Source organism: Staurois parvus, unplaced genomic scaffold, assembly GCF_062004578.1.
Source record: "Staurois parvus isolate SC_StPar_1 unplaced genomic scaffold, SC_StPar_1.0 ptg000298l, whole genome shotgun sequence".
NCBI classification, from domain to species: domain Eukaryota; kingdom Metazoa; phylum Chordata; class Amphibia; order Anura; family Ranidae; genus Staurois; species Staurois parvus.
This window is the reverse complement of record NW_028318094.1, coordinates 1,576,577-1,602,347: the sequence shown is the minus strand read 5'-3', so window position 1 is coordinate 1,602,347 and position 25,771 is coordinate 1,576,577. Positions and strand designations below refer to the sequence as shown.

General features: G+C 41.1%; 1 protein-coding gene across 1 annotated transcript in view; it reads left to right on the top strand.

Annotated features, from left to right (window-relative positions):
* FAT2 (FAT atypical cadherin 2) overlaps positions 1–25,771 on the top strand; it is a 200,051-nt gene that overhangs the window by 98,359 nt on the left and 75,921 nt on the right. The window contains exons 4-7 of the mRNA XM_089682800.1: positions 15,788–15,849; positions 17,826–18,137; positions 18,278–18,485; positions 19,422–19,561. Coding sequence (XP_089538926.1) covers positions 15,788–15,849; positions 17,826–18,137; positions 18,278–18,485; positions 19,422–19,561 — 722 coding nt within the window. The remainder of the gene's footprint in view (positions 1–15,787; positions 15,850–17,825; positions 18,138–18,277; positions 18,486–19,421; positions 19,562–25,771) is intronic.

The following is a 25,771-nucleotide window of genomic DNA, read 5'->3' as shown; positions in this document are numbered from 1 at the left end:
CAGGAATGCTGGAACGGGCAGGCAGGCCTATGGTACGGTCACACTGCGACTGACGATAGCCACTACCCACAGACCGGAGCCCCTCAGGGCGCGGAGTCTAAGCCCCAGGCTACCCTTCACCAGGGCCCCTGATGGTGGGGATGGACTTGACGCAGCCTGAGACCAGGTCGCGGCCCCCGAGTGACCCCAGCTGCGATAACGACTGCCGCCAATGGCGTACAGCTGGTGGGAGCTAGAGGGGAACACGAGTAGAGTAGTCAGACAAGCCGGGTCAATAACAACGGAGCAGACAGTACTAGACGGTAGGCAAAGAATACTCAGGTCACGGGCCGGGTTCAGCAACGGGAGGTCAGGTAAAGGGTTAACACAGAGAATAGTCTTGTCAAAGCCGAGTCGGTTACCAGGAGAGCAATGGGAACAACACAAGAGCTTGCAACAGGGCAACATACAGGACACAAGTGCAGAGCACACTTGCAGACAGCAGGTTTAAATGTGCTCAACCACACCCTTCTGAGGAGGAGCCGCAGAAGCCTGAAGGCATAAAGGTTCCCAGCATGCTTTGCAGAAAACCAAGATGGATGCCAGCTCATGGAGATGCACAAGCTCTGAAGAAAGGTAGGACCTTGACAATGACCCCAAGAACACCATCCCAACTGTCAAACATGGTGGTGGAAACATTCTGCTTTGGGGGTGTTTTTCTGCTAAGGGGACAGGACAACTGCACCACATCAAAGGGACGATGGACAGGGCAATGTACCATCAAATCTTGGGTGAGAATCTTTTTCCCTCAGCCAGGACATTGAAAATGGGTCATGGATGGATGTTCCAGCATGACAATGACCCAAAACACATGGCCAAGGCAACAAAGGAGTGGCTCAAGAAGAAGCACATTAAGGTCTTGGCGTGGCCTAGCCAGTCTCCAGACCTTAATTCGATTGAAAATCTGTGGAGGGAGCTGAAAGTTCGAGTTGCCAAACGTCAGCCACCAAACCTTAAAGACTTGGAGAGGATCTGCCAAGAGCAGTGGGCCAAAATCCCTCTTGAGATGTGTGCAAAACCTGGTGGCCAACTACAGGAAACGTCTGACCTCTGTGATTGCCAACAAGGGATTTGCCACCAAGTACTAAGTCATGCTTTGTGAAGGGAATCAAATACTTACAGTTGCAAGAAAAAGTATGTGAATCCCTTGGGATTTCCTGGAGTTTTTCATGAATTGGGCATAAAATGTGCTCTGAACGTCATCTAAGTCACAACAATAGAAGAACACAGTCTGCTGAACATAATACTACACAAACATTAGATGTTGCCATGGTTTAATTGCACATAACATGTAAACATTCACAGTGCAGGGAGGAAAAAGTATGTGAGGTCCTAGCTTAATGACTTTTCCCAGAGCTAATTGGAGCCAGGAGTGAGCCAACCTTGACTCCAATCAGTGTGATGATATTGGATGTGTTGCTGACAGCTGTCCTGCCCTTAAAAAACACACACCTGTTTTGGGTTTACTGGTTTCAAGAAGCACTATCTGATGTGAACCATGCCTCGCAGAAAAGAGCTCTCAGAAGACCTACGATCAAGAATTGTTGACTTGCATGAAGCTGGAAAGGGTTACAAAAGTATCTCCAAAAGCCTTAATGTTCATGTGTCCACGGTAAGACAGACTGTCTACAAATGGAGAAAGTTTAGCACTGTTGCTACTCTCCCTAGGCATGGTCGTCCTGTAAAAATGACTGCAAGAGCACAGCGCAGAATGCTGCATGAGGTAAAGAAGAATCCCAGAGTGTCAGCTAAAGACCTACAGAAATCTCTGGCACATGCTAACATTTTTGTTGACACATCTACAATAAGGAAAACATTAAACAAGAATGGAGTACATGAGAGAACACCACGGAGGAAGCCATTGCTGTCCAAAAAGAAGATTGCAGCACGTTTGAAGTTTGCAAAAGAGCACCTGGATGTTCCACAGCACTACTGGCAAAATATACTGTGGACAGATGAAACCAAGATTGAGTTGTTTGGGAAGAACACACAACACTATGTGTGGAGAAAATAAGGCATAGCACACCAACATCAAAACCTCATCCCCACTGTAAAACATGGCGGAGGGAGCATCATGGTTTGGAGCTGCCTCAGGGCCTGGACGAATTGTTGTCATTGTTGGGAAAATGAATTCCAGAGTTTATCAAGACATTTTGCAGGAAAACGTACGACCATCTGTCCGGCAACTGAAGCTCCGCAGAGGATGGGTGATGCAACAGGACAATGACCCAAAGCATACAAGTAATTCAACAAAACAATGGCTGCAACAGCGCAGAATACGCCTTCTGGAGTGGCCCAGTCAGAGTCCTGACCTCAACCCGATTGAAATGCTGTGGCATGACCTTAAGAGAGCGATTCACACCAGACATCCCAAGAATATTGCTACACTGAAACAGTTTTGTGAAGAGGAGTGGTCCAAAATTACTCCAGATCGTTGTGCAGGTCTGATCTGCAACTACAGGAAACGTTTGGTTGAGGTTATTGCTGCCAAAGGAGGGTCAACCAGTTATTATGTCTAAAGGTTCACATACTTTTTCCTCCCTGCACTGTGAATGTTTACATGTTATGTGCAATTAAACCATTGCAACATCTAATGTTTGTGTAGTATTATGTTCAGCAGACTGTGTTCTTCTATTGTTGTGACTTAGATGACGTTCAGAGCACATTTTATGCCCAATTCATGCAAAACTCCACGTAACTCCAAGGGGTTCACATACTTTTTCTTGCAACTGTATTTCCCTCATGAACATGCAAATCAGTGCATAATTTGTTAGACATGCATTTCTTTTGCATTCTTTGTTGCTATTCTGTCTCTCAGTGTTACAATACACCTACCATTCAATATATAGACCGATCATTTCTTTGTGAGTGGGCAAACATTCAAAATCAGCAGTGGATCAAATACTTATTTCCTTCATTATAAGTGTATAATTATACTTTAAGCCAATTATATTATCAATATTGATGGAAATTTCCATGTATAAAAATATATATTGATATATATGTTTGTTGTGGGCGTCATGCCTTTTTAAGCACTTCTGAAGAACAGATTGTGATTGGTCTCGAAACGTGCCAAGTGCAATTCATCTATGACTTATCTCTATATCTTCACTGGAATATCATTTTTGACTATACCGCCACACTTTGTATTGTAACTTACATGTCTATTTTAAGATTGTAAAAATAAAAATCGCATGTTTTTTTAAACTGTTGAATTGTCAAGTTTACCATTCGATAGAATTGTGCTGTTAAAGTCCCACCAATAAGAGGACCTTTCCACTGAAACACTAAAGAGCGGTTTTAGTTGGAAATCTACTTTGATGAACTTAATGACTTATCAAGCCTGGCAAAATATGAACAAACTGAGTTTGGGTCTAAGAAGCACAGACACAACAATGTCTTCTTTCTCGGTACGATTGGCACAAAATACACAGACCTCATTGCTTAGTGCACAGCATAACTTTACATGTAATAAACAAGTCCCAGCCTGTCCTTACCCTCCCCATCTCACAAAATTCTTTCAGGCATTTGCTTCTGAAACACACATTTTAACTGCTGACTACAAGCACAGAAATGAGGACCCGTCTCAACAAAATTGAAGGCATAAGTTGGAACATGGGACAGAAAAACAATGGAGTATAGAAAATGCCAGTTCCACCTTGTACAGAAGTGTTTGTGTTTTACAAACAGATAGAATGAAAGTGGCAATTGTTGATGGATTACTGATCATTACAAGGCAATTGTTGCAATTAGCCGTTGCTACACATTTATTACTAACATCATTTTGTCATCCTTGTGACACTATTATTTTGTTATAGTCAGATACACATTTTATTCTAAATTATGGCTGTTGTTGTCCATTTCCAAGAAGCAATTGTTTTCATGGAATGATGGTTTTATATTTTCACCTTTTCTTCTATGGCTTCACACCCCTCTGCCAATCAGCTTCAAATTAATTGAAAGTCTGCTTTCATCTTGTGGTGTATATGTTGTTTCCAGAAATATGCTTTCAGTCAGATATATGAAAAGAAAACAATAGTACAGCTTGGACTTTTTCAGGAAATGATTAACGTCCCATGTCCATTATGTCCACAAATAATGTCACTTTTGGCAATTTATGAACGTTTTGGATGGGGTGGGGTGAGGGGCGGACTGACAACTCATGGGGCCCCCGGGCAATAGGGGATCATGGGGCCCCTGTGTCCTTGCCCAAACTCAAAAAAGCCTATGAAAAAGGTACCAGGGGCATCTCATGGTGCCCCCTACTGACCCCGGGCCCTCGGGCAGTGCCCGAGTTTACAAATGGTCAGTCTGCCCCTGGGTGGGGGTAAGCAAAGGGGCAGCATTTAGTTTTAAAGGCAGGCAAGTCAAGTCCTTAGTAATCAACTGGAATGATATTCAGAGGGGCACACAGAGGATTACTTTCAGGCTTATAAAGGTAACAGTAGGCACTGTTCTTAGGCAGGACTATTTAAGTGTAAAATGGTTGACAGATTTGCTTTATGGCCAACATGGAATGAACCCAGTGAACTACAGTGAGGAACAGAAGTATTTGAACACCCTGCGATTTTGCAAGTTCTCCCACTTAGAAATCATGGAGGGGTCTGAAATTCACATTGTAGGTGCATTCCCACTCTGAGAGACAGAATAAAAAAAAATTTCAGGAAATCACATTGTATGATTTTTAAAGAATTTATTTGTCTTGCAGTGTTGAACATAAGTATTTGAACACCTAAGAAACAGCAAGAATTCTGGCTCTCAAAGACCTGTTACTGTTCCTTTAAAAAGTCCACCTCTACTCCACTCATTAATATAACTTAGTAGCACCTGTCTGAGCTCTTTAAAGACAACTGTCCACCCCACAGTCAGTCAGATGCCAACTACTACCATGGGCAAGACCAAAGAGCTGTCAAAAGACACTGGAGACAAAATTGTGGACCTCCACAAGGCTGGAAAGGGCTACGAGGCAATTGCCAAGCAGCTTGGTGAAAATAGATCAACTGTTGGAGCAATTGTTAGAAAATGGAAGAGGCTAAAGACGACTGTCAGTCTCCCTCAGACTGGGGCTCCATGCAAGATCTCACCTCGTGGGGTATCACTGATAATAAGAAAGGTGCGGAATCAGCCTAGAACTACAAGAGAGGAGCTGGTCAATGACATGAAGAGAGCTGGGACCACAGTTTCAAAGGTCACTGTCGGTAGAACACTACGCCGTCATGGTTTCAAATCATGCATTGCACGGAAGGTTCCCCTGCTCAAGTCATCACATGTCCAGGCTTGTCTGAAGTTTGCCAATGACCATCTGGATGATCCAGAGGAGGCATGGGAGAAAGTCATGTGGTCAGATGAGACCAACTTAGAACTTTTTGGTCTAAACTTCACTCGTCATGCTTGGAGGAAAAAGAAGGATGAGTTGCATCCCAAGAACACCATCCCTACTGTGAACCATGGGGGTGGTAACATCATGCTTTGGGGGTGCTTTTCTGTGAAGAGGACAGGATGACTGCACTGTGTTAAGGAGAGGATGAATGGGGCCATTTATTGTGAGATTTTGAGCAACAACCTCCTTCCCTCAGTCAGAGCATTGAAGATGGGTCGTGGATGGGTCTTCTAACATGACAATGACCCGAAGCACACAGCCAGGATAACCAAGGAGTGGCTCCGTAAGAAGCATATCAAGGTTCTGGAGTGGCCTAGCCAGTCTCCAGACCTAAATCCAATAGAACATCTTTGGAGGGAGCTGAAACTCCGTGTTGCTCAGCGACAGCCCCAAAACCTGACAGATCTAGAGGAGATCTGTGTGGAGGAGTGGGCCAAAATCCCTGTTGCAGTGTGTGCGAACCTGGTCAAGAACTACAGGAAACATTTGACCTCTGTAATTGCAAACAAAGGCTTATGTACCAAATATTAACACTGATTTTCTCAGGTGTTCAAAAACTTACGTTTAGCAGTGCAAGACAAATAAATTCTTTAAAAATCATACAATGTGATTTCCTGAATTTTTTTTTTAATTCTGTCTCACAGAGAGGGAATGCACCTACAATGTGAATTTCAGACCCCTCCATGATTTCTAAGTGGGAGAACTTGCAAAATCGCAGGGTGTTCAAATACTTCTGTTCCTCACTGTATGTACTAGAGTTGTACCTTATTTCTTCTGGTATATCACAGGAGCTCCAATGCACCCACTGTGGCATCATCCAAATACAGTGAAGGAAATAAGTATTTTATCCCCTGCTGATTTTGAATGTTTGCCCACTCACAAAGAAATGATCAGTCTAAAAATTGAATGGTAGGTGTATTGTAACACTGAGAGACAGAATAGCAACAAAAAATTCAAACGAAATGCATGTCTTACAAATTATGCACTGTTCTGCATGTTCATAAGGAAAATAAGTATTTGATCCCCTATCTTTCTGCAGGATTTCTGGCTTCCAGGTGTCTTTCATACAGGTAACAAGCTGAGGTTAGAAGTAGTCTCTTAAAGGGAGTATTGCTAATCTTATTTTGTTGCCTTTATAAAAGACACCTGTCCACAGGAGCAATCAAACAATCAGATTCCAAACTCTCCACCATGGCAAAGACCAAAGAGCTGTCCAAGGATGCCAGGGACAAGATTGTAGACCTACACAGGGCTGGACTGGGCTACCAAACTATCGCCAAGCAGCTTGGTGAGAAGATGACCACAGTTGGTGCAATCATTCGCAAATGGAAGAAACACAAACAATTGTCAGTCTCCCTAGGTCTGGTGCACCATGCAAGATCTCACCTCGTGGAGTGTCAATGATCATGAGAACAGTGAGGAATAATCCCAGAACTACATGACTAATGATCTTGTCAATGATCTCCAAGCAGCTGGGACCACAGTCACCAAGAAAACAATTGGTAACACACTATGCCAACAAGGATTGAAATCCTGCAGTGCCCACAAGGTCCCTCTGCTCAAGAAAGCACATATCCAGGCCCATCTGAAGTCTGCCACTGAACATCTGAATGATGCAGAGGAGGACTGGTTGAAAGTGTTGTGGTCAGATGAGACTAAAATAGAGTTCTTTGCATCAACTCAACTCGCCGTGTTTGGAGGAGGAATGCTGCCTATGACCCCAAGAACACCATCCCAACTGTCAAACATGGTGGTGGAAACATTCTGCTTTTGGGCTGTTTTTCTGCTAAGGGGACAGGACAACAGCACCGCATCAAAGGAACAATGAACAGGGCAATGTACCGTCAAATCTTGGGTGAGAACCTTCTTCCCTCAGCCAGGGCATTGAAAATGGGTCGTGGATTGGTGTTCCAGCATGACAATGACCCAAAACACACGGCCAAGGCAACAAAGAAGTGGCTCAAGAAGAAGCACATTAAGGTCCTGGAGTGGCCTAGACATTCTCCAGACCTTAATCTGATTGAAAATTTGTGGTGGGAGCTGCACGTTCGAGTTGCCAAAGTCAGCCACCAAACCTTAAAGACTTGGAGAGGATCTGCCAAGAGTGGGCCAAAACCCTCCTGAGATGTGTGCAAACCTGGTGGCCAACTACAGGAAATGTCTGACCTCTGTGATTGCCAACAAGGGATTTGCCACCAAGTACTAAGTCATGTTTTGTGAAGGAGATCAAATACTTATTTCCCTCATGAACATGCAAATCAGTGCATCATTTGTTAGCCATGCATTTCTTTTGAATTTTTTGTTGCTATTCTGTCTCTCAGTGTGACAATACACCTACCATTCAATTTTTAGACTGATCATTTCTTTGTGAGTGGGCAAACATTCAAAATCAGCAGGGGATCAAATACTTATTTCCTTCACTATAAGTGTATAAATATACTTTAAGCCAATTATATTATCAATATTGATGGAAATTTCCATGTATAAAAATATATATTGATATATATGTTTGTCATTTCTTTGTGAGTGGGCAAACATTCAAAATCAGCAGGGGATCAAATCCTTCTTTCCTTCACTGTACATATAAACCCAAATATCTTAGATATCTCCTAAATGTACCATACTCAAACTAGATGTTCAAGCCATTAGTACAAATACAATATAAAAAATCTAATAAAGTGAATATATATACAGTTCAGCTTTAACTGTTTTTAAAAAAGGTAAAAAAGGTTAGGGTCTATAACTCAAAGTAACTCTTCTTATTGTATGCTAATGCTGTCATGAAGTATTGTAGTTCAAGGAATCCTATGATAGTCACAGACCTTTATTGACTTGCATTATGAGTTCAAAGCTAACAATTTGACACTGACAGCTGATTCTTCATTATGTTAAAGACTTATTGCTGAGTCACTTGACTGGTTAAAGCACTGAAAAAGTTGATACTACATATTTTAGGAACCTATTGTTGGTAATTTAATCTATATTTTAGAGTGTTACAGGTCAAGACAGTGCAATGACGTCAATGGAAAAGATGAGCCTTGTATTTACTGTGCTACGGGGATAATTAAACTATACTTACACCCATAGTATCCACATTACGGAGTTGATTAATTAAAGCTAAAGTAAAAAAAAAAGGAAATTAGCACAAAATTAGCGCTGGTGACAAAAGCAACCAATCAGGTTTCACCTCATTTTATAGAAGCATACAAAAATTTAGGGAATTTTTACCGGCTGTTCTGGGAATCAGCTCCAAGTGGGTGCTCATTTTCTTTTCTTCGGTTTTAATGAAAAAGCCTCATTGAATTCTAGTTCGTTATCTGTAATGTTATCGTGACCCATAAGCTCATTAAGCAACCGACCTATTGGGTTATTGTGAAAATCTTTGTGACTTTGTAAAATGCTATGCATTGGACCTCCAAGAAGTAAACGCCCTCAGCATTTGCCCTCTTCATTTGAACTTTTCTTTATTAGTCCCCCTCAGCAGCATTGGGCTCCCCTCAACATTAGTCCCTTTTTCAGCATTGGACTTTGTCTCCAAACATTAGTCCTCTTTCACAGACTTGTCCTGGATCTGTGTCAACCCAAGATTTTGTTGAAATTCCCAGACAGTCTCATGTGATCCAGGACAGTTGGGAAGTGTGGCTCAGGATGCATTTATGAGTATATTGACAGAAACTTTACTAAAAACCTATGAAGAATAACAACTGCATAGATGCCAAATACCCCTCTTTCTGCAGGACAGACTCACAGGACAGCCAACATATTGTTGTTAACACGCTAAACGCGCTGCCATTTTTCCAATGGGGGGAAAGTGTCCTCCCAGTTTTCCAGGAATATTGGCAACTGACCATGTGCATACACATGTTTACGTGACAGGTAAAATTTAGTGTATTGACTTTAAGGAGATTAGCAGAAGTTTACATTGAGTCAATACTAAGTGCTTGACCAGAATTAAAGGATGTAGAAGTAGACAAAAGTTGCATGCTTGTACTTTACTCCAGATGCCTTAAGTAAATGATTCAATATGGTGTATAAAGTCTACAACCTACCATGAATTTGAGCCAAATACATCCTTTGTTCTCTCTGCAAAGAAACTTATTTGGGGTTAGGCAAAACTATTTTCTGCTTGCCTGCACAGTGCATCTACAGACTCCTTTTATTTGCAGTAGTAAACAGTATACCAAGGGGAACTTGGCATTGATGGCCTCTCCTGCCTCAAGTAGGTTAAGCCCTAAAATTCCTGGCTTTCTTTCACACAGAGAAACAGCCCAGCAACCTCTGCTGAAAGGTTCTGTTGAACAAATAACAATACACAGCTGATCCTCTTTCTACCTGTTCCAACAGGAGTGCGGCTATAACAATGCCGAGCTGCTATTCACTATAGCTGAAGGCAGAAGGCTTCCTCCCACACAGCTGTTTCTTTTCAAGACTGTGTAATATACCTGTATAGATATAAAAAACTGGCTGAAGGTTGTGTATCACATTTCAGCTTAGAACAGGAGTAATGATTATGGAAATATGCCTTCAAATGCCATCTAAAGAAGAAGAGAAAATCAATTTTATGTAAATGATCAGTATTGGAATTTTTATCATTAAACCACATAACACTAAAATCTATAATGACACTTTGAGAAGCAAGGACATATTGTAAATTACATATACAAACGTGTATGCATTTCAATATGAAACTTGAATGTTTAACCAGTGCATATGCACTTTTTGGACAATAGTCCATTTCTGGATGTGTGTGTGCAGGGACCACAGAACACTGCTAGATCACTGATAGATACACTTTTTAGGGCTTGGATGGAGATAAGCAAACTCTTAAAAATGCTAATAAAATCTTACATGTACCCATACATGCACAAGGCATATATACCCTGGGGATCCAGATATGTAGAGCAAACACAACAAGAAATCCAAGAACATCTTTAAGTAGTCATTTAAATATAAGATCTTACTATCTTGTTGCCTGGGAGTGTTTGTTTTTATTACTTTTGAATGAAATATAAGGAACAAAGATGCTGTACTTGAGTTTCAGAGAAGTATTTTAAAGATGCAGTTTGATATTAATCACACCAAATCTCAAATTGCAAAAATGGACATCAAAAATAGAGAACAATGCAACTTTTTATGATGCCATGATTCTCAGGAATGAAATCACAAAAGTCTTAAAGTTCTTACATTTTATTGTGTACAAAAGATTACAATTGGGTAAAAACAAAGCAGCTAGGTCTATATAGTATATTCATAATTTCCCCAAAGTTGATCCATAAGCTCAACTCACTATATCTCCCTGTTAACAGACCAGACCATAAAACATCATATAATTGTTAGATTACATAGAAAGTATGATCATCTTCAAAGACAGGTGGTTCTGCATCTGTCAAATGTGCAGAAAGGTTCTGAAGGTTCCAACACATTTCACAATATGTCTTTTCCTCAAAGGTCCATAGGGTACTGGGGGAAACATACATTCAAAGCATATCATGAGTTTCTTATTAATCAATAATACTAAAATATCAATTATATACTCACATCTCATATAGAATAGAGTGTGTTTAAGAATGATGCTGCATACTGGCCAAAAGTGGCAAGGACACCCCAGAGGCTACAGTTCATAGATCAGGAAAGAATTGAGTAGATAGCAAGGAGCTCAAAACTAGAGACCAGTTGCATATAACCACAGCATAAATATTGAGTCATGAATACTTTGTAGGTATACAATCAAGGGAAATCCCTCATTTAACTCAATGCCACTAAAAATATATGGGAAGCTCAAATAACACCTACCCATATATGTGGAGACAAACTGTATCACTAATGAATGCCTTAGGTGGATGACGGTATCCCTGATATCGCCTCCCAATGCCGTGCTGTGGGAAAATTTTACATTGTTTGATATAGTTGCTTGGGACAAAGCCAGATCACAGTGCTCCAAAAAAGAAATCAAAAATCAAAAGAAATGTCTCTGCAGATGAATTACCTTAGAGGATATGTGCCAAAAATCTCCCTGCTGTAAACAAGCCAGCGGGTAGAAAGGGGAAGCCGAATTCCGCTATATATACAGTATATGCACCAAAATGTCACCCATGGATTGGCTCCACCCCTATGCCCACTGACATATGGCGTCTATGAGCTGTGGGTGGGTATGGAACTGGTCATGCACAGCCCTGCTGTAGCCATGAATGCTCAGTGGTGTCAGGGAGGCACCAACTGTCACACAAGTCACCTTGGTCTCCCGGACTGATACAGGCAGTGTGAGGCAGGTGGAAATTAGGTCACCCACTAGTGTGGTGTGACCACTTCCACCCTTACTGCCAACAATATACCAAACACAAGGGAGAAGGACCATGGCCATCTGCCATGCCCCAACAAGAATCACACCCCACCCACATCACCACTGTCCCCTGAATGAAAAGAAAATGAAAATAAGACTTTACTATTGAATAAGACTGAACCAATAAGCAACATAACAAACCAATTAAAAATTCTAAAAAAGCCATAAATAAAAAAGCAAAATGAAAGGAACAGGGGGTTGAAAATGATAAGCTCATTAAAGTGTTACTAAACCCATGAGCCTGCATTCACTATATCCAGTCTCCCACAGTACACAGAGCATGGAAATGCAATTATTTTAGTAAATATAAACAGCTAAATACCTTTTCTCATCAGCAGTTAGAGCAGTCTTGTGACTTCTATCAGTGTCAAGCAGAGCACTGGTTAAAGCTTGTACAAGGAATTTTCATTCTCCCCTCACTGTTCTGTGAGACTGCAGGACCCCTGACCCTCTGTCTGGACACTGCTGATTGGCCCTGTGCTGATCACATGCACTCTCCCAAGAAAAAAAAAAACTCTGTAGCAATATACATCAAACTGTGCATGTGCAGCTTGCCCCAAAGGCTCTATTCTATCAGGGGGCAGTGCAAGAAGGGGGGATAAGAGAAATCAGGATCAAACATCCTTTTTAAACAATGCAGAGGATTAACCCCTTATGTTCCACAGTGAGTATAACAAGCATGCTTTACTGCATATACAGATTGATTTTACTGTTGTGGGTTTAGTAACACCTTAAATCCTGGGGCTTTTGAGGCTAGGGTCTATGGGTCTTAGAAAGATGGTTGTATGTCAGATGATCCCTCAGTAATCAGGCCCTCCTATATGTAATATCTGGTCTAGGCCCCACATATATGGCTACTATCTTCCACCAATAGATGACAGTGTCACTTTTTTGCAATGCAGCATGCTCTTGGGAAAACCAGGTGATTATTCATGTTTGTTGAGGAGTGGATTTTTGTTTCTGAGAATGGAATAAAGACTCCCTGGTCCTATTCCTTGGTTTTTTGGAATGCCTTTTTAAAAACATTTCTTAGTGTACCCTCTACTGAGAAATTGATTACACAATTCAGGAAATCTTGTTCCCTTGTACAGTTTATTTTTAAATGTAAATATTGTCCATAAGGAATGATATTCACAAGTGGGCCAGGGTGGGCACTAGATGCATGCACATGATTTTCAGAGTGCATGAGTTTTAGAGAAGTGCCAGAACTCCTTATCTTTATATACACTATATTGCCAACAGTATTGGGACATCCCTCCAAATCATAGGATTCAGGTGTTCCAATCACCTCTATGGCCACAGGTGTATAAAATCAAGAACCTATGCATGCATATTGCTTCTACACACATTTGTGAAAGAATAGCCGCTCTCAGGAGCTCAGTGAATTCAAGCATGGTACCATGATAGGTTGCCACCTGTGCAATAAGTCCATCCATGAAATTTCCTTGTTACTAAATATTCCACAGTCAACTGTTAGTGGTATTATAACAAAGTGGAAGCAACAACTGTAACTCAGCCACGAAGTGGTAGGCCATGTAAAATTACAGAGCGGGGTCAGTGCGCAGAAGTCGCCAACTGTTTGAGGAGGCAATAGCTAAAGACCTCCAAACTTTGTGTAGCCTTCATATTAGCGCATCAACAGTGCATAGAGACCTTAATAGAATGGGTTTCCATGGCCATGCAGCTGCATCCAAGCCGTACATCACCAAGTGTAATGCAAAGCGCTGGATGCAGTGGTGTCAAGCACACCACCACTGGACTCTAGAGCAGTGAAGATGTGTTCTCCGGAGTGGCGAATCATGCTTCTCTGTCTGGCAATCCGATGGATATGTCTGGATTTGGTGGTTGCCAGGAGAATGGTACTTGTCTGACTACATCATGCATAGTGTAAAGTTTGGTGGAGGAGGATTATGGTGTGTTGTTTGTTTTTCAGGGGTTGGGCTTGGCCCCTTAGTCCAGTGAAGGGAACTCTTAACGTATCAGCATACCAAGACATTCTGGACAGTTTCAATTTGTGGGAACAGTTTGGGGATGGCCCCTTTCTATTCCAACATGACTGCGCACCACTGCAGAAAGCAAGGTCCACTGGATGAATTAGATAGGAGACTGCGATCCAGGCCTTCTTCTCCGACATCAGTACCTGACCTCACAAATGCACATCTGGAAGAATGGTCAAACATTCCCATAGACACACTCCTAAATCTTGTGGACAGCCTTCCCAGAAGAGTTGAAGATGTTATAGATGAAAAGAGTGGGCCAACTCAATATTTAACCCTACAGAGTAAGACTGGGATTAAAGTTCATGTGCACATAAAGGCAGGCGTCCCAATACTTTTGGCAATATAGTGTATTTTCAGGTCAGTGACACAGAACTGAAATCAAAGTATTAACATGACAACCTGGGTACTAACATTCTCAAAAGGATGGCATTCTGTATAATTCCCTTATGAAAGGTATAAACTAAGGTTAAACTGGACTTCTTTTTTGCCTGAAATGTAATGCCAAAGTCGGCCCTTTAATAAGAAGCATAATGTAATTGATGCAGCTGGTGTATGTACTGAACCATTTGATTGATAACAATTATTTTACTTATAACCATGACTTCCTTACTGAAGAATAAAGCCTTTGGCCTTCTTTTCTGAAGCTCTCATGGGAGCAGCTTATATGGGCATGTAGAGGCACATCGTGGCACTGTTGTACGTTCAGAATGAGAGCTTACTCGCATTCCCACTGATTTCTTTATTGAATTACCATATAAATTCTAACAGGCTGTAGAAGCAAGAAACATGTAAGCGTGGGGGGGAAGGGGAGGGGCAGGATTGGTGGCTGATATTGTACCTTTTCTCCATGTTTTCCCATTAACTTGTTGGGTGCCAAGTTTGGGTGACATGAGAGGACTATCCATGGGGTGGGTTCTTCTGGGTTATGCTAGGCATCTATAACAGGATCCCTCTACTTCACACATATATGATACCCTTACTCTTGTGCAATTATTATCTTATCATCAATGCTCTGCGACAAGGCTAAGGCTGCCTTGGGTGAGTACTTGACCTTGAGGTGGTCCTCTACTTTTAGAGATGAACGTACACCAACGTACACTATGTACACTTGCACCATAACTGTCCTCCAATTAATTCTCGGCTCCCCGTGTAAATTTACATCTTCCCAATGTAATTTGCCATTGGGGGGACATGATGAGCCTTGTCCACAACTACCTGTCCAGCATTTTCCTTTACCTTTCCCAGTAGCAGTGCAGCTGGCATGGGCTCCACACGTGAATGTGACTCTTGAACATCCGTACCTCTGTACAGGATGGTGATCTCTATGGGAAACAGACCACGTAAAACAATATAACAGGTAGATGCTACCAACAGGCTGCATTAGCTGACCATAGACTTCTGTTGGCTATAGCAGCCACATTTAGTACTGCACTGTGATGTCTCTTTCAGCTCCAACTCTTCATACCCCAATATGTAGTGACCCACAGCTTGCTCTGGGACACCCAAGCAGGAGCGCTCCTGAGCCATGGCTCTGCGTGTCCATTCACACATAGAGCTCCTGCTTGGCCCCACCCCCTCCCTCTCCTGATTGGTTCAGTGGCTGCGAATTACAGAAGCGGGAGCCAACGGCCAATCTGGAGAGAGAGTGCCCGAAGAGCCAAGGTTCTCAAAGACATCTCTGGGTTGAGAGGGGGCTCAGGTAAGAATTGGGAGGGCTGGGGGGATGCTGCACACAGGTTTTTTTACCTTCATTCATAGAATGCATGAAGGTAAAAAACATTCAGCCTTTAGAACCACTTTAAACAACTGTAGTATCAGGCTGCAACATAACAATGTCAAAAAAAGTGAAGGGAATCTAAATACTCTATGAATGCACCGTAGGTCTTATAAAAAGTACCTTTTTCACAAAAAAAGTTAAATTTCTTGTATTTCATTTAGGTTATGTTATGTGATCAATTTGGATGAAAGATAAAGTTCTGTGGCATAGGTATTGATCATCAACAAGTAAAGTTGTGTTTCCCTGTGTAGGTTTAATTTCTACAACTGAGAAACAGGTAGATCGGGAAAACAAAGAGGAACACATTCTAGAGGTATGTACTGTGGTAGCTGAAAAAGAGATAATTTGATGCAGTAAAATTCTCAAATGTTTAGGTAATATCTAAGACTTAATTTGTATTTACATTTTAAGAGAGTTGAAGTGAAGTTGATAGGTATTCTTATATTTCTGGTATTCTTATATTTCTCTATGAAGTCCAAAGCTACAAAAAGAGTTTTGCCTATACATACACTTTATTGGTCGTATTATACGAGGAGCGTTCAGGTCAAACTGGGACTTTTAAATTTACAGGTATATAAAGGGATGCTAGTGTAGCGGTACTACATGCAGTAGTAAGTGGCAAGTGTGTCCTATTACTGATAGATGGCGCACATGTTGCGGGCCAGTACAGAGATCGTGAATTGTGAATGAAGGTGTAAAACCCATGGATATCTACAGAAGACCTCAAGCACAGTACGGTGATGAGACGCTCAGCCGCAGTAAGACATTTGAATGGTGTAAACATTTCAAAGATGGTCGCACTAACATCAGTGACGATCCCAGCCAAGATGGTTTCCAGCCCACAGCAGTCATAGCTGTGAACATTCAGTATGTGGAATGTCTGACCCTGGATAATCGATGCATAACCTGTCATGAAATCGCCCGAGAGACAAAATTCCTGTGGAAACGGTGAAAAAAATTATTCATGAACATTTGCATTTTCAAAACGTTAGTGCATAGTGGGTACCAAGACAGCTTTCCGCCTTTGAATGGCACAGAAGAAATGAAGTCTGTACTGCGTTGAAGGAGCATTTTGACAGGGAAGCATGGTTTGATCACTAAGGGCGTCCTGCTTCTCTAGGACAATGCATGAGCTCATACTGCTCACCACACTACATGCACATTACAGCAACTTGGCTGGGAGGTATTGCCACATCCCCCTTACAGCCCGGACCTCGCTCTGCATGATTTTTGCCTGTTTGGACCCGTAAAAGAGCTCCTAGGAGGTCAACATTTCAGATGACAAAGTGAAGCAGGCTGTCCTAGGATGGTTCAGGAATACTGACAAATCTTTTTATGCTGAAGCTTTCTAAGCATTAGTTAAATTGTGGGATAAGTAGTGTATAAATGTAGCAGGGAGTATGTTGAAAAATAAATGCAGTTTCCACTCCTTGAAATTTGTTCTTTTGTTATAAAAACTCAAAAGTCCTGGTTTGACTTGAACGCCCCTCGTATATACACTCCCCAATGCAATCCAGAGAGAATGCTTTTCCTGTAAATCTCTATTCAGTAGGTTGAGGGGTTGTGGTGTTCAGCTATCTATGAATGCCCATCAAAGCAACATCTTCTCTTTGGCATCACCAACATATTACCAAGCTCAAAGAGGTCTGTTCACCATTAGGCATGTTGAGCCATGAGTCATGTTGATAAGAAGAGGCAGTTTAGACTGACTTCTGAAGCTAGAAGGTTGGTAATGTGGGTATTGTAACCTTAAATGAGAGCTTCATAAAGGTGGAGTTTCCTCTTGAGCCAAATGAATGTAACTTGGTACTTGGTGATTGGATAACAATTATTAGTTACAAAAAGATGTCAAGATTATAAAACTTCAAAACATTCAAATGAAATAAAAAAAGACCATGAACTGAACATCCTGCTAAATCTGTGTTTGAATGAGATATCGGGGCTCATTCACATGGGCACTGTGTCCTGTACAGTGTTATTCATCAGCCAAAGGGAGGGAGAGGAGGAGGAGCCGGCAGCTCTGCAGAGGGTGGCACAAGGGGATCCGTGTCGGTAATGAGGCTGTAGAGCTGTCCCTCCTGCTTAGCAGGTACCTGGGTTCCTGCTAAAAAGGGTTGAACTGATAGGGCCTTGGCCCGGAACAGAAGGGCTGGCTGTACTGCCTTTTCAGCAGTGTCCTGATAAAGAGTCCTTCAACTGAAAAAGTTTTCAGCCTAGAGTGTTTCTATTGCTAAGGAAACCATTGTGAAAGAACATTCCTTATCACTCTACCTGCTGTTTCTTCTACAGGTGATAGTGTCCGATAATGGCACCCCTCCTCTGCAGTCCACCTCTCGAGTTGTCATACAGGTGTTGGATGTGAATGACAATACTCCTACATTCTCCCAGAAACTCTTCACCGCCCAGCTCCCAGAACGTGCTGAATCCCTTGAACCTGCTCCAATATACAGGCTCATAGCAATGGATAGAGACAAAGGAATAAATGGCCAAGTGACATATAGTATTACTGAACAGGAGACAGCTGTCTTCACAATTGATCCCACAACTGGTGTCATCTCTTCCACAGCAGCATTTCCAGCAGGGAACTACACCATATTAACAGTAAGTGAGGAGGATGCTAGAAATTATCATCAGTGTTAGTATAGATATAGTGATCATTCTTGTCTTAGAAGCTTGTCATCTTAGCACAAAACAGAGAAGCATGTGTGATTATAGTAATTTAATGTACCCTGTGACTGCAGGTCAGGGCTACAGATGGTGGAAACCCTTCTCGTTCTTCCACTGTGAGGCTGCACATCCAATGGATCCACAACCCTGCACCCCCAGATGAGCCATTAACATTTGATGAGCCACTCTTTACCTTTCAAGTTATGGAAACTGACCCGGTGAACCACATGCTGGGACTATTAAGTACAGAACTGTACAGTCAGTGCTGGTTTGACATCACAGGTAAGTTTCAGTTTAGCTCTTCATCCATTAACTAGTGGTTTTGTTTTTACATTTTCTTCATATTCTTTGAAAGAAAATAGTATAATAGTAATGTATCATAAGAATCCTGAAGCAAAAGTTTGCCTAGCGTATTCAAATATTTTTAGACATACAGTATCAATAAACAGAAAAAAATGATGTTTCAGTACAATCAATTCTGACTTTTTGGACTACTATTTGTGCTTTTCTATGCATCCAAAAATAACATCAGAACAAGAGAATAAGACATATGATAATCAGAACAATTGGAATATTTTTCTGCAAACAATGTCCAATCGTTTGTTGAAATGTACATGTTCACAGCATGGAAGAGATAGGAGACATTTCCACTAATATCATACTTCGTACGTGTGTGACTGGATGTTACAAAACCCTCTACTGTACATGTATTTATTGATTACATTTCAGTTAATTGGCATGTAAAAATTATTATTTCCCCAGTTTCTGGGTACATTTAGGACAGCCACAGATCTCAGCCAGCATACAGATACACCAGATACAGAAGGAAATGTTTTTTTTCCCTTTCTTTGCATCTTTTCAGGCAACTACTTTCAACCACTTTGGATTGCATGTTTTATTTCTGGTTGATCAAAATTATTAAATTTGCCTGAAAGTTGCCATGTGTGGCTAGTTTTAGCAAACAACTATCTTGTGTCTTGTGTCTAGGGTTAGTCTTATTACATTAGACCTGACCTTGTGACAAAGATGTATTCTGATGACATCGAAAAATGACCAGATATTACCAAACAAGAGCCCAGGCCATTGGAGATTGGAAATAAAAAAGCATTCTAAAGAGCACCAAAGTCCTAAAGTCATTATAGGGTGTCCAGAGTAAACCTTAAACTGTATATAACATTTGGTTTAGTGTCTATCAGTGTAATTCTGTCTCTTCCAAAGGTGGAAATGATGAGTTGGATTTTGACATCGACAAGACCACCAGTGGTTTGGTCATAGCTCGACCTTTGCAAGCAAGCAAGAGAGCATTTTATAACCTAACCGTGCAGGTCACAGATGGTTCCCGTTCTGTTAGCACCCAGGTAAATATTAACTTTGTAGTGTTTTGCTATTTAAACTAAATTACATAATGATTTAAATGTTGATGACATAGGGGTTTATGTTCCTTACTTTGTTGGTGTTATATTAAGAAATCAAATAATGACTTAAAATTCAAGTCATCTTACAGTAAGTAAACACAGTGAGCAATAAATTATGACACATATGCATTTATACAGTGGGCTAAAGTCAATCATATGTATACTAAAGCTAACAGCTTATTTATCACAAGGCTCAGATAAGACATTGGACACAAAGGTGTTCATGCCAAAGTTGTCTCTCCTATCTGTTAGTATTGTGGCTGACATAGGCTTTTTGATAATAGATTATGTGCAATCCCTAAAGTTGCCAAACAACCACAATGAACTAGTAGCCAGAAGTACATTTCTGATTGCCTATAGTAAGCTGTAACAGAAGGACTTCCTACAAACCAGGGTCACCCTCCACCCTACCTCATATTGCGACTGCTTCTCTTTCTCACTGATTATTCCTTGTACAGCGGTAAAGGTTGTACAACCAAAATGTTAGCCCTGTGCAAAGAACCTTTCCTTCTGATTTAGCTGTGGTAATATATCTGATATAAACATGAACCAGCATGGTGTCACTTTATTGCTTTTCCCTCACTGGCAATTGAGGATCCACTGCGTTTTGGCTAGCTAGGGAGTGACGCCATAGGAACAGGTGAATAGTCACTTTAGAGATCTCAGTGGTGGTGGATTTCAATCAGTGACAGGATCACTAGTGGGACATGGCCCTAAAGCTGTCAATTTTCTTATGGAAGGTAGGAAATTGCTTACATGAATTTAAAATGATGGTTTTGAAATAAATTGAGTTCTTCTTTTATAATGAACAAAAAGTAAAATGTTTAAGTCCTCAATCAATTTCAACTTGTAACTTGACCTGCTCCATTGTGACTTTTGGAAGAGTGTTTAACCTGCTTGACCACAATTTGCCAAACAAAAAAATGAAGGTTGTACAAAAAAGGCTTATACAAAAAAGTGTATTTAGGTCAGATAGTATCACAGCTTATCATGGTAAATGCAGTCCCTTCATCACAGGGACAATTGAAAGATCACGTTCTGTATCAATAAAAAGTCACCTGGAAGTGCAAAGTCCAAAGGTACAATGTTTACACAGGTATATGTGAATTCTATCAGTAACCCTTTTGTAAAACAGCTTGCATTGTAGGCTCAAGTTCCCATGAGTAAGTGCTACAGATTCAGAACATGTGGCAACCTGACCAAGTGTAAAATGAAGATCATCAAACCAGTGCCAGCCATTGGTTACACAATGCTACAAATTGGAAATTCTTTCTGATACCAAAGCACTTTGCATTGCATGCACTGACATGTCCAATGCGCATGCATATCAGATGAATAAGTGATCTACTGATGGTAACCATTTCTAGCGGAGGATCAGGAGCTTTTGTGCATTGCCAGCTTGTTGGCAGGGTTCTGTTGTTTGCATGTTGGAAAGAAAACCACTTTCTGTAATTTCCCTTAAACATGCTACAAATGCAGCATGGTCTGCATTTAGCTTCAATCCACTCATACAAACCCAACTTTTGCTTGTTGTTTATAATCAGCAGTGTCCATCATATGGTCTTATACACAAGAACTGCAGGAACTTTTTGAGTGCTCCTGAAACACTGTGAGTGATACTAGCTGAGTGGAGTATGATGGCTGGGTTAAACTGAGGTGACTCAAAGCAGATAGGCACTCACCAAAATATTTGCTCCATGTTCCACAAAAATTAACATTGTTTCTTTTACTGGCCAATGTTGACATTGCAGGCACTTTATGCCAGGGCTTCCTCACACAGGCTTACCTCCCTATATGTGCATATAAATTGTCCATTGCAGGAAATACACTGCTCAAAAAAATTAAAGGAACACTTTTTAATCAGAGTATAGCATCCAGTCAATTAAGCTCCTGGGATATTGATCTGGTCAGTTAAGTAGCAGAGGGGGTTGTAATCAGTTTCAGCTGCTTTGGTGATAATGAAACAGTTGCCCTAGATGGGCAACAATGAGATGACCCCCAAAACAGGAATGATTTTGCAGGTGAAGGACACTGACATTTTTTCCCTACTCATCTTTTCTGCCTGTTTTCACTAGTTTTGCATTTGGCTAGGGTCAGTGTTACTACTGATAGCATGAGGCGATACCTGGACCCTACAGAGGTTGCACTGGCAGTCCAACTCCTGCAGGATGGCACATCAATACGTGCCATTGCCAGAAGGCTTGCTGTTTCTGCCAGCACAGTCTCAAGAGCATTGAGGAGATTCCAGGAGACAGGCAGTTACTCTAGGAGAGCTGGAAAGGGCTGTAGAAGGTCTTTATCCTATCAGCAGGACCACTATCTGCTCCTTTGTGCAAGGAGGAACAGGATGAGTACTTCCAGAGCCCTACAAAATGACCTCCAGCAGGCCACTGGTGTGAATGTCTCTGACCAAACAATCAGAAACAGACTTCATGAGAGTGGCCTGAGGGCCCGACGTCCTCTAGTGGGCCCTGTGCTCACTGCCCGGCACCATAGAACTTGATTGGCATTTGCCATTGAACACCAGAATTGGCAGGTCCACCACTAGTGCCCTGTGCTTTTCACAGATGAGAGCAGGTTCACCCTGAGCATATGTGACAGATGTGAAAGGATCTGGAGAAGCCATGCAGAATAATTTACTGCCTGTAACATCGTTCAAAATGACCATTTTGGAGGTGGGTCAGTGATGGTCTGGGGAGGTATATCCATGGAGGCACAGACTTCTACAGGCTAGACAATGGCACCCTGACTGCCAGGCACCCTGACATTGTCATGCATGTATACAAGCTCGTGGTGCCCATACAGACTACTGAATACCATTTTGAGTAAGTGTAATGAATTTTCAGCAAAATGGACGAGCCTGCTGCATCATTTTTTCACTTTGATTTTTGGTGTGTCTTTGAATTCAATCCTCTGTAGGTTGATAATTTCCTTCCATTCCTAACACATTACCCAGTCCATATCAGTATAGATATCCAGCATAATATTTTTCCCCATTGAGATCTGATGTGTTTTCAAAGTGTTCCTTTAATTTTTTTTAAAGCAGTGTTTATTTTATCAGCCTGTATTTATTTACATAATAAGGATTTGAGGTTACTTGGGAAGTCTTTAAGTTTTTCCACTAAAGAGTGAAACATGCAAAGATTGCTGCTCAAAATATTTTCCCAACAACTCCTTTGCAACATGCAAAGTTTGAAAGCTTATGGAACTGTCCAGCTGTTCTGTATGGGTGCCTTCTCATTTTAATGGTTTGTGGTAGATATGGTCATAAGGATAGAGTAAAGGACTCAATTTGCCATATGGGCTCAGGGCATGCCTGAGCAATGCCATAGAAGCTTTTCTTAGTGATTCCTGGCCAGAACCATGAAATGCAAAAAAGGCTGTACCTGGTGATTCCCAGTATGGACTGAGGAATACAAGAGAGAATGCTCCTGGTGATTCCTAGCCTAGCCTAAAGAAATGCCAAAGAATACAACTCCTTACAATCACCGAGGTTGACCAAGAAATGCCACAGAGACTGTTAATAGTGATCCCCTGTCTCATCTAGGGCATGCCAGAAAGGCTGTTCAGGGCAATCTCCTACCTGACCTGAGAAAAGCTACAGAGGCTTCTTCTGCTGATACCTGGCCTGGACTGAGGAATATCACAAAGGCTGCTCCTGGTGATCACTGGCCTGGGCTGAGAAATATCACAAAAACTTCTCCGGGTTATCCCCTGTCTGGACTGAGGAAATTCACAGGGCTGCTCCTGGTGATCCCTGGTGATGCTCGTGTGTCCATTAGAGCTCATCTTTTTTTTTTTTTTTTTTTTTTTTTTTTTAATTTAGATATTTATTAAATTTTTCATATTATTACAAAAACCCAAAAAGGGAAAAAAATTTTCATACAAATAAACATTTCTAACATTTCTATCTATCCCTTACTAAAAACTCTTTTCTTTCCCATCCCACTATCCCCCCTTCCCACCGCTCCTCCCCCCTCCTCCCCCTCTGCAGACTCTATCCCATTCTACTCTCTTGAGGCTTATTAAATTTTTTTTTTTTTTTTTTTTGCTAACATCCTGGTTCATATTTTCCTATATTTCTCTTTCAATCCTGCTCTTTCCCATTTTTCCCATCTCCTGAAATAAACTCTCATCTTATCTTCCTGCATATGATATGATCTTTCCATTCTACCTATCTGGTCTACTCTATTAATCCAGTCCTCCTCCTTTGGTACCTCAGCCCTCCGCCAAAACTTGGGTATCAACCCTTTCGCCGCATTCAAGAAATACCAAATACCTGAGTCTTTATATTTATTTACTGATGTCTCTACATTGTGTAGGAGGCACGTCGTTGGGTCTAACCCTATGTCAATTTCAGTTATTTCTTTAATCAATTTGACTATTATCTTCCAAAAAGCCTGGATTTTCGGACATTCCCACCATATGTGAAACACCGTGCCCATCTCTCCACACCCTCTCCAACACTTATCTGAGTCCTCCCCATTCATCTTGTGCTCTACACTCGGTGTAATGTGCCATCGTGTCACACACTTATAATTAACCTCAACCTCTCTCATACTCACATTATCGTGTATCAATCTAAACATCTTTTTCTGTCTATCTTCGTCAAACCCAACTCCCATATCTCTTTCCCATTTTGTGATAAAGATTAACTTTGTGTTTGTGTCTAATTCTGTGAGTATTCTATACACTTTTGAAACACCGTGCTTCCCATCTCTTCGTGTCTCTAACAACCTTTCAAACATATTCCACTCCTGTTTTACTCTCAAGGGTTTCGGAAGATTTCCAATAAAACATTTCAATTGATGATATTTCCACTCATCTATTCTAATAAAAATATCTCCCTTATTCTCCATTAAATCTTTAAGTGGTCTCAATTCCCCCCCCACCAAAACATCTCTCAGTTGGGTATCCTCCTTTCTAAACCATCTCCCCGATATCTTATTTTTTCCCGGAGGAAAGTAATCAGTATTTGTGAGAGGCATTAATATAGAATTAAATTCCCATTTCATGTTTTTGTGTAAATTATCCCATATCCTAAGAACATTTAGAGTGTAGATACTTGTGCTTTCTTTAATTCCCCTAAACTGTGGTGGAACCCATATCGTCTGGTTCAATCTAGTGCCACTAAGATCGTTTTCAATTGTTACCCAACTTTTCCCCTTATGGTTAAATGTCCAGTCATATATTCTTGCTAAGACCACTGCTTTATAGTATCTCTTGACATCTGGTAGACCCAATCCCCCTTTCTCTTTAGTCCTGCTCAATGTTTCATATGCTATTCTAGGTTTTTTATTCTTCCATATGTATCTTGTTAACATTTTTTTCATTATCTTAAAGAAGGCTTCTGGGATTTTAATTGGTACCATTTGAAATCTATACAGTATTTTAGGCATAATTACCATTTTGACTAAGTTTATACGTCCTATCCAGGATGGATTTCCTCCTTCCAGTCTTTTTAGATCTTCCCTGATCTCATTTATCAAAGAGATATAGTTTAATCTATACAGGTGCTTAGATGAGGCAGTGAGTTTTATTCCTAAGTATTTTATCTCTTTTTCTCTCCATATAAAGGGGAATTCTTTTTGTAGTTTTTCTTTTTCGTTCTTTGATATATTAATATTCAGGATCTCTGTTTTCGTTGGATTAATTTTTAAATTTGATAGTTCACCGTACTCCTTCAGAATCTTCATTATATTTGGGAGAGTTATTCGGGGGTTCCCCACATAGAACAATAAGTCGTCCGCAAAGGCCGCTACTCTGTGTTCTATAGATTCTATCTGAATTCCCTTTACCGATCCGCTATTTCTTATTGTTGACAACAAAGGTTCGAGTGACAATACATATAGCAGGGGGGATAGTGGGCAGCCTTGTCTTGTACCATTGGACATTCCAATGGATTCTGATCTCTCCCCATTTACCGTGATGATTGCAGTAGGCTCCCTATATAATTTACTTATCCACTCTCGCATTCTATCGCCTATCCCCAGCACTTTTAAGTTGTCCATCATAAAGCCCCAGTCCACTCTATCAAATGCTTTCTCTGCATCAATTGACAAGAGCACTACCGGGGCTTTCCCTTTTCTACTTTTCTGAATAAGCATGAGGGTTCTCAAGCCGTTATCTCTACCTTCTCTCCCCGGTACAAAG